We start from the raw sequence: 9,074 nt of genomic DNA on the forward strand, positions 1-9,074 counted from the left end.
TGTCGTTGTCGTTTGGGATCACTTGTTGCCGTGCGATTTTTCTTCTGGCGGATCTGGCTGGATCTTTTCTTGTTGATGGTTGGCAGCGTGCAATTATTCGATTTGCAAGGTGTTTTAGCGCGCAGTTATTCGGATCGCGCGGTTGCTGCGGTTTTTACTTCTGCACTGACTGGGTCTGTTCTGTCGGAGTCACAGGCAGTGGGAACTGGTTCGCTCGGTATGTAGAGGGAAAACGACGATGAAAAAGTTGCTTCAATCATTTTATTTATACGACTATCAAAGCAGAGATAAGTGCACGATAATTAAGTAATTATCTTGTTGGCTTATTCAAATTGCACTTTGTGTGTTATTTATTGCACTGTTTGAACTTTTCTTCTTCGGAGATTTTTTTTTCGTGTCGGCGAAGAAAAGGAAATCGCTTTACCCAGTGATGGAGATGATCACGAGCGACATTTCCAGCAACCAACAAGTGTGTCATCCAACAGCAGTTGGATGGAATCAGGTGTTACAGTTTTTACAACTGGTAAATCTCAATGCCCAAAACAAGCACATAGCGTCACTTGCTTCCAAATAGACCACGAACTGATTCACCGGTGTCAGTTTTTGGACTTCAAAGATGTGTCAATATCTAACGCTAGTCAGTTGAAGGGGTTGATGATCAAAACCATCAAAAGCTTAACGAGAGTATGACATGGTACACTTATTACGTAAATCAAAAATTGACGCTTTTTGTATGAGAATCCATTGTTCATATAACGCTAAGCTCGACTGCCTCCTCCCCCTATTGCGTTGCGTAATTTGTATACGATTCCTATTGGAGAGACCAATGGTTCAGAAGAGAAAAAAATCCCGCGAATACTGCATGGATCAAACCAATATGCGGAAATTTTATTCACATGTCAAAGGTCACAGGAGTCCCACGAAAGCAAAAACATGAAGTTAAAGTTCTTCAGTAAACTAACTGAACTCAAAAACTGTCTGACTCAGGCCTGGTGTATTTGCTGTAGCAGCTGGAAAAAATGATTTCGTTTGGATTGGGTTTGTTGTTGTTATAAGTGGAAAGGACTATCCATTAGCGTGGGACACCAAAAAAAAAAAATTTTACTCCTGTACACTTTTTGAGTTCCATTTTGGTCCCATATCAACTGTGCAAAATTTCAGCTCGATCGGTGAAACTATATTTTAGCGCCAGCCATTTTAAGTTTTCATACGATTTACTATGGGAAAAACCACTTTTTCAAAGAAAAATCGCCACAGGTTGCCCCTAAACCCCTGTTGAAAATTTTATGAGGAACCAACCCTCCGAAGACCGCAAAGCGATCTAAGGCATGTAGAAAAAGTTATTGACTGAAAACCGAATGACATGCCAACGCTGTTTAACATGTAAGGAATAACAATAAATAATAAAATCTCGTCATTTTATCGATCGGGGGAGGCTTGATAACTTTTTCCACGAACGTCGCATCGCACAGTGGCTGATTTCGTCATTTTAGCGCGCTTAATTAATAACTTTTTAACTATGATGTTTAGTGTTATGGTGTCTTCGAGAAAGTTTTTCGCTATAATAAGGAGCTTCTTTTGAACTATTGTTAAAAATGATCAATCCCCCTAAAAGTGAGATAGAAAATTTATTTTTTGCATTTTTCAGGATATACGGTTGGTGTCTTCATAAAAGTTGTAGAAAATGTTATTTGGAGCAACTTTGCCAAAGACGCCAAGTTTGTAACTCCGTTACTTTTCAAAATACGTTACGTTCTTTATCATCAGCCCCTTGAAAAGAGTTTTTGCGCAATAACTTTAGAAGAATTGGTTCTACATTTTTCTGATATTCAACAAAATTATAGATAATGGTAAAACACATAACTTTGCAGAACACGACATCCCGCTAATTTCGAAAATTAAACAGTTATAACGGTTTATGTAGTTTTTTGGACCATATTTCAAGCAAATATAACCTAGCTATAGGCAATTATATGCAAATTTCTTTTTACGCAAGAGACTGTGAGATGGTTTTTGTACAGAAACTTTCAACCATCTATGTTACTTTTATATGGGATTTATTCATATTTCAACATATTTTTTTGAGAGTTCATGTCAGCTTGCATTTTTATTGGTATTGTAAATAAGTGTATAAATATATAGAAAGAGTTGTGGTGCATTCTGGAGCATTCATGAAGTACGTTACATGAAAACTTACCATCTACTTCTATTTTCTGACTAACTGACAGTGCTGTACGTAGTCCACGAAAAGAACGCATAAAGTGTTACTTTTTTGTCAGATCACGATTAAACACTACCTTACTGTAAAGTACAATGAGATTTATTATTAGCTTTAACTATTGTAGACATGTACTAGAGGCCCACTTGTCATAGAAGAGTCACGGCGGTGCAGGTTTTTGTTGCGCAGAAGTCATTGTGACTAAATTCTAACAAATAAATACTTACTTGCTAGAAGTAAGCCAAAGTGACTTCTGCGCAACAAAAACGTGCGCCGCCGTGACTCTTCCTTGACAAGAGTGTTACTTGGGGGGAGCGTTCACAAAATATGTCACGCGCAAGTTTAAAATTTGAGAAAAAATGGCACTTCTTTCGCTCTTTTCGTGGACTACACGCAGTACTGTGAGTTAGTAAGAAAATATAAGTAGATGGTAAGTTTTCGTGTACCGTACTTCATGAATGCTCCAGAATGCACCACAACTCTTTCTATATATTCACACACACGTACAATAACAATAAAAATGCAAGTTGCCATGAACTGTCAAATAAATATGTTGAAGATATGAATAAATCCCATATAAAAGTAACATAGATGGTTGAAAGTTTCTGTACAAAAACCATCACAGTCTCTTACAGTTTGGTGGTTTTGGCTTTCTAAGAAAGGCAATTACTTGTTTATTCATATGCGTAAAAGGAAATGTGCATATAATTGCCTATAGCTTGGTTATATATGCTTGAAATATGGCCCAAAAAACTATAAAATCCGTTATAACTATTTATTTTTTGAAATTAGCGGGATGTCGTGTTCGACAAAGTTATGTATTTTACCATTATCTATAACTTTGTAGAACATCAGAAAAATGTAAAATCAATTCTTCGAAAGTTATTACGCAAAAACCCTTTTCAAGGGGTTGATGATAAAAAACGTAACGTATCTTGAAAAGTAACGGAGTTACAAACTTGGCGTCTTTGGCAAAGTTGCTCCAAATAACATTTTCTACAACTTTTGTGAAGACACTAACCGTGTATCTTGAAAAATGCAAAAAATAAATTTTCTATCTCACTTTTAGGGGGATTGATCATTTTTAACAATAGTTCAAAAGAAGCTCCTTATTATAGCGAAAAACTTTCTCGAAGACACCATGACGCTAAACGTCATAGTTAAAAAGTTATTAATTAAGCGCGCTAAAATGACGAAATCAGCCACTGTGCATCGGTTTGCGGTCTTCGGAGGTCTGATTCCTCGTAAAGTTTTCTACAGAAATCATTCATCGAATTATTTTTAGGGATCTAGGGGTGACTCCCAGAGATTTTTCTTTACAGAAGTAAAATTTCCCCATAGTAAATCGTATGAAAAACTAAGAATGGCGGGCGCTAAAATATAGTTTTACCGATCGATCTGAAATTTTGCACAGTTGATATGGGACCAAAGTGGAACTCAAAAAGTATACAGGAGTTAGAGTATTTCCATTTTTTGTATTTCCCCATATAAACCGTGTACCAGGCTACTACCCATCGGAATGTGAACAAGGAGCTACACGGCGAAGCCAAACGGTGTTCCTCCAGTCGAAAATTTACAGTTTGTCGACAATAACCGTAAATGGAGGAAAAACCTGGATGATATCGAGCGCCTCCTCCATCGGGTCTCTCAGCAGCTACAGAAATATCAGTATATGATGTTGATGTCCATGTCCATGTTGATGCTCACTCTGAAAAAGCTGCAGTAGTCCGAGGATGTCTGTCTGAACACTGTAGGGTCTTAACGTGCATTGGCCCTTTGCGAAGACAGACCAGGTTAGGCAACCCTGCGAGTGGTAGATCGATAGGCAGGCGCCGTGTGTACGTCAGGTTGAGAGATATCGAGTAAGGAACGAAGCGAGAGGTCGAACGTGTGTGAATCTGCGAGCGGTGAATAAATACATAAAGTGAATTTGTAAAGAAACAGTTTTTATTATAATCCTTGAATGCCCTGGTTCCTACAGTTTGGCGACGAGGACGAAAATATAGTGATAACGTGAGTGCAAGTGATTTTAGTGGTAGAAGAAAGCGAGGTTGTAATTCAGCCGATTGTCGGCGTTCAGCGGGCCAAGCGGTAGCGCCAGCTGCTGTGGATACCTGAGAGGTTAGAATTTGCCGGAGCGTCAATGTGAGTATCCAACAATTATAAGTGAGGGAAAGAAAGGGAAGATCACCCTTTTCAGTTGCTGTTGGATTCTTTCGTGGATGTTTTCTCTGCATTATCTATGGGGGGAACATACACCAGTTATGCAGTGGAAAAAATCACAGTGGGGCAAAATGTGTTTTTTAACGTCAGAAATGGTTTTTGAAATTTGGTTTGCTACGTCTAATTATTGGGTATGAAATGTAAACTATTGAGTATTGGTGTTGTTCTCAGGTGACAATAATTGAGATAAATGTTTATGGGTGGTTATGTACGTGTCAATCTGAAAACTAGAAGAAGTGTGTAATGGGTTTATGTCGTTTTGCAGATGGGTTTGTACCATAACAGAGATTAAGACGGATTTTAGAATGGAGGTATTGTGCATCTACATTAATGTTCTGGGTTGTACCGAAATTAAGTGGATTGTGTATCAACAATCGTTCAATTTTATGAGGTAATTGTGAAGGGGTCGTACGTATTTATTTTTCACTTGGAATATTGTATTGGTGACGCTGCCTGTTATAGCTGCGTATGTAAACAGAAATGGTTGTGTACCAAATTGAAAATGGTTGTGTACCAGAATAGAGATGGTTAGGTACCAATAGTGACCTGGTTGTGTACCAATGTGAACATTTTTAAGCATCAAATAAGTAATAATTAGCTACAAACATAGAAGTGTGTCAAATTAGAAATGGTTATGTACCACTAGAGGGATGGTTAAGTACCAAAAGTGAGCTGGTTGTGTACCAACGTGAACATTGTTGAGTATCAAAGGGGTAATGGTTAGGTACCAAAATAGAAATGGTTGTATACCAAATTGATAATGGTTGTGTACCACATTTGGGGAGGTTGAAAAAAAAAGGAAATTGTTGTGTAACCAAACATTAATAGCTGATTGCCACAATTCACTATTGGTAAAAATGGTTAAGCGTATAATAAGCTGGTACATAAGGACAAGGAGTACTGCATCTTAGATTGTGAATTCCATTTACATTGACCAATAATTGAAAATAAATGGAAATAAACATTATGGAAAAAACGGTGTTTTATTAACTCAAATAAGCGTTTCCACAACTGCAAATAACTGGTGTATATTAATTTTTATTTATATCATGATTTTCTTTTTGGGAAAGCAGCGTTGAAATTATATAAGATAAGGTTACCATCCAATATTGTTTACAGGATGGCTGCATCAAGTCGGATCAAACCATTTGATGTAGCATTGGAAGCGAGTCGTCTGCCGTCTGAGTGGGAGTCATGGAAAAACGATTTAGAATCGTTCTTTCTAGCTCAGCGTTTGGAATCACAGCAAGATAAACGGGCTCAGCTTGCCTACCTGGGAGGCCCAGGACTGCAAGAGCTGCTGCGCTACCTACCCGGAGTGAATCAAGTTCCACATGTAGCGGCTGATCCTCCGTATTACGACGTTGCGATTAAATGCTTGGACGACTATTTCGAACCGTTTCGCCGTAAAACCTACGAGAGACATCTTTTCCATCAAATAATTCAACGACCGGATGAACGCTTTACTGACTTTGTTATGCGGCTGCGGAAGCAAATCGCTCGATGCAGTTACAACCCCTGCGTTGTTGATGAGTTAATCGCTGATAGAATTGCACAGGGATGCAGCTCCGAGGACTTGCGTACGAAGCTGCTGCAGAAGGACCGGAGCTTGGAAGAAATAATCGCCCTGGGCACAAGTCTGGCAGAATCTCTCCAACAATCCAAGAAATTTGGGAAACCGTCAGTACCGATCAGACAAGAACACGAGGTAAATAGTGTTGCTAGGCCCCCGCGACGCATCTTCCAAGGAAATCAACGAAGCGGTGTTAGGAACATCGCTCCTAACGGTTCCCAGACATCGTCGAATGATCGGTTCATTTGTTATGGGTGCGGTCGTCGAGGACATACTCAGGGAAGTTTCGAATGCCCGGCAAAACAAACAAAATGCGCAAGCTGTGGTAAAATGGGTCACTGGGCCAAACGTTGCTACAATAGAGGAGGTGGCACAAAGCGCCGGATGAACGACCAAACATCGGCCCCGCCGGTCAAGCGCATACGAGCTGTTGAGGAAGAATCGGAGAAGAGGAACACCAAGGATTATGTTTTTTATGCGATGGGGAACAATGTGTTCAGCTTCAAGGTGGGGGGAGTGGAGATACCAATGACCATTGATTCTGGAGCTGACGCAAACATTGTCACAGAATGCGCATGGAAAGAACTGAAGAACGCCGGTATCAATGTGTCGTTCATGAGTACTGAGGTTGATCGATCGCTTCTAGCGTATGCTTCAAAGGATCCAATGAAGATCATTGGGATGTTTAATGCGGAAATTGAAGCAGCTGAGAACAAAGCCACTGCTACATTCTACGTGGTGCAGGATGGACAACGTTGCCTTCTGGGGGATCAGACAGCGAAGGATCTCAACGTATTGAATGTTGGTTTTGGTGTAGGTTCAATAGAAGCGAAGGAAATCAACCCGTTCCCGAAAATTCGAGATGTGGTAGTGGAAATTCCCATCGATCCCAAAATTCAGCCAGTTCAACAGCCATACAGACGCCCTCCAATAGCTTTGGAAGACGAAATCGAAGAGAAGCTTCGCTCGCTGCTGGAACGAGACATCATCGAACCGGCCCCAGGACCTTCACCATGGGTATCTCCTGTTGTGCCAGTTGTTAAGGACTCTGGTGAAATACGGCTGTGCATTGATATGCGACGGGCGAATCAAGCGGTACTGCGTGAGACGCACCCGCTGCCGCTCGTTGACGAGCTTTTGAGTTCCGTTAATGGGGCAGTAAAGTTCTCAAAGATTGACATTAAAGACGCCTACCACCAAGTTGAGATCTCGGAGCGGTCACGACCCGTGACAACGTTCATCACGAAACATGGCCTGTTCAGGTAGATGATTGACCTCAATAAACCTTTTTTTTATTTTAAATTACAGACATGAATGATATATTTTGTTGTTTTATTTCAATTCCATATTATTAGGTATAAACGATTAATGTTTGGAGTTAGCTGTGCGCCTGAATTATTTCAGAAGGTCATGGAGTCGATCCTTGCAGACTTGGACGGAATCATTGTATATTTGGACGACGTTGTTGTCCACGGTAGAACTCAAACAGAACACGATAGGAGACTCACCGCTGTTTTACATAGACTATCTGAATACGGAGTTCTGTTGAATGACCAGAAGTGTGTTTATAATGTTGAATGTTTGGAGATTCTCGGTCATCAGCTTTCAGTGCAGGGGATTCGTCCAACTGAAAGTCGGGTTGCTGCGATCAGAACTTTTCGAGAGCCGCAAAACGTATCAGAACTCAGAAGCTTTCTGGAGTTGGTATGTTATGTTGGGAAATTTGTGCCACACCTTGCGACAAAAACAGACCCTCTAAGACAACTGCTTAGATCAGGCGTTCAATTCAACTGGACAAATAAAGAAAGGGCTGCTTTCCAGGAAATCAAGGATGCAATGTGTCAGATTCATCATTTGGGTTTCTTCAATCCCAAGGAGCACACGAAGCTGATAACAGATGCTAGTGCAACCGGGCTAGGGGCCGTTCTTTTACAAGACAGCTCTGCTGGTAACTGTCGAATCATCGCGTACGCCAGTAAAGCATTGACAACCTTGGAGAAAAAGTACTTTCAAACAGAGCGAGAAGCGTTGTCATTGGTATGGGGAGTGGAGAAATTCAAACTTTATTTGCAAGGAGTCAAGTTTACGCTCGTGACGGATTGCAAGGCATTAAAGTTTTTGTTTGGTCCCCGATCGAGGCCTTGTCCGCGGATCGAACGCTGGGTCCTGCGGTTGCAAGCATACACTTATGACATTGAGCACATCCAAGGATGTGCCAACATTGCTGATAGTCTGTCTAGACTGAGTGAATCATCACCGGAACCATTTGATGAATCCATGGAGGGATACATTCATAGCATCGTTGAGTTAGCTGTTCCTACCGCGGTGACAATTGATGAAGTTCGGAAGCAATCACAGAAAGATGACACAATTCAAAAGGTTCAGGAATCTCTGCAGACAGGATCGTTAGAAGACATGCCTAAGGAGTTCAAGCCGTTTTCCAATGAGCTTTACAGTGTTGACGGGCTTCTGTTGAGAGGTAATCGATTGATAATGCCTTCGATTTTGCAGAACCAAGTACTGGAGCTAGCACACGAATCACATCCAGGTATAGCTGCAATGAAACGTAGACTAAGACAAAAAGTCTGGTGGCCAGGCCTCGACAAACAAGCGGAATCATGGGTAAAGGGATGCAAACAGTGTATTTTGGTCTCAAATTTGGGGCCTCCAGAACCGTTGAAGAGAACCCGAATGCCAGAACGCCCCTGGACAGATATTGCGGTAGATTTCATGGGACCGTTACCGTCTGGACACTCTCTCTTTGTTTTAGTGGATTATTTCAGCAGGTTTACTGAAGCTATAGTCATGCGACAGACTACGGCCAAGCGTACGGTTGAGGCCTTGCACGAGACGTTCTGTAGGTTTGGATTCCCTGAAACGATCAAGTCGGATAATGGTCCTCAGTTTATCAGCGAAGACATAAAGAGATATTGTAAAGAATATGGCATCGTGCTCCTTAAAACTACACCTTATTGGCCCCAAGCAAATGGGGAAGTGGAACGGGCTAACAAGACAATCCTGAAGCATTTGCAAATTAGTCAAGAATCTGACAGTCCTGAT

At 40.9% G+C, this 9,074-nt stretch overlaps 1 protein-coding gene across 1 annotated transcript; it reads left to right on the forward strand.

Moving 5' to 3' along the window:
• Window positions 1-5,561: 5,561 nt before the first annotated feature.
• On the forward strand, window positions 5,562-7,280 carry LOC134286044 (uncharacterized). The gene has a single exon (XM_062847608.1). It carries the CDS (start codon window positions 5,562-5,564, stop codon window positions 7,278-7,280), a length of 1,719 nt encoding a protein of 572 aa, XP_062703592.1.
• The last annotated feature ends 1,794 nt before the right edge of the window (window positions 7,281-9,074 follow it).

Source organism: Aedes albopictus, chromosome 2 (assembly GCF_035046485.1).
Source record: "Aedes albopictus strain Foshan chromosome 2, AalbF5, whole genome shotgun sequence".
Lineage (NCBI taxonomy): Eukaryota > Metazoa > Arthropoda > Insecta > Diptera > Culicidae > Aedes > Aedes albopictus.

Excerpts from the sequence above, each read along its gene's own strand:
- LOC134286044 (XM_062847608.1), top strand. The coding sequence starts at position 5,562 with ATGGCTGCATCAAGTCGGATCAAACCATTTGATGTAGCATTGGAAGCG.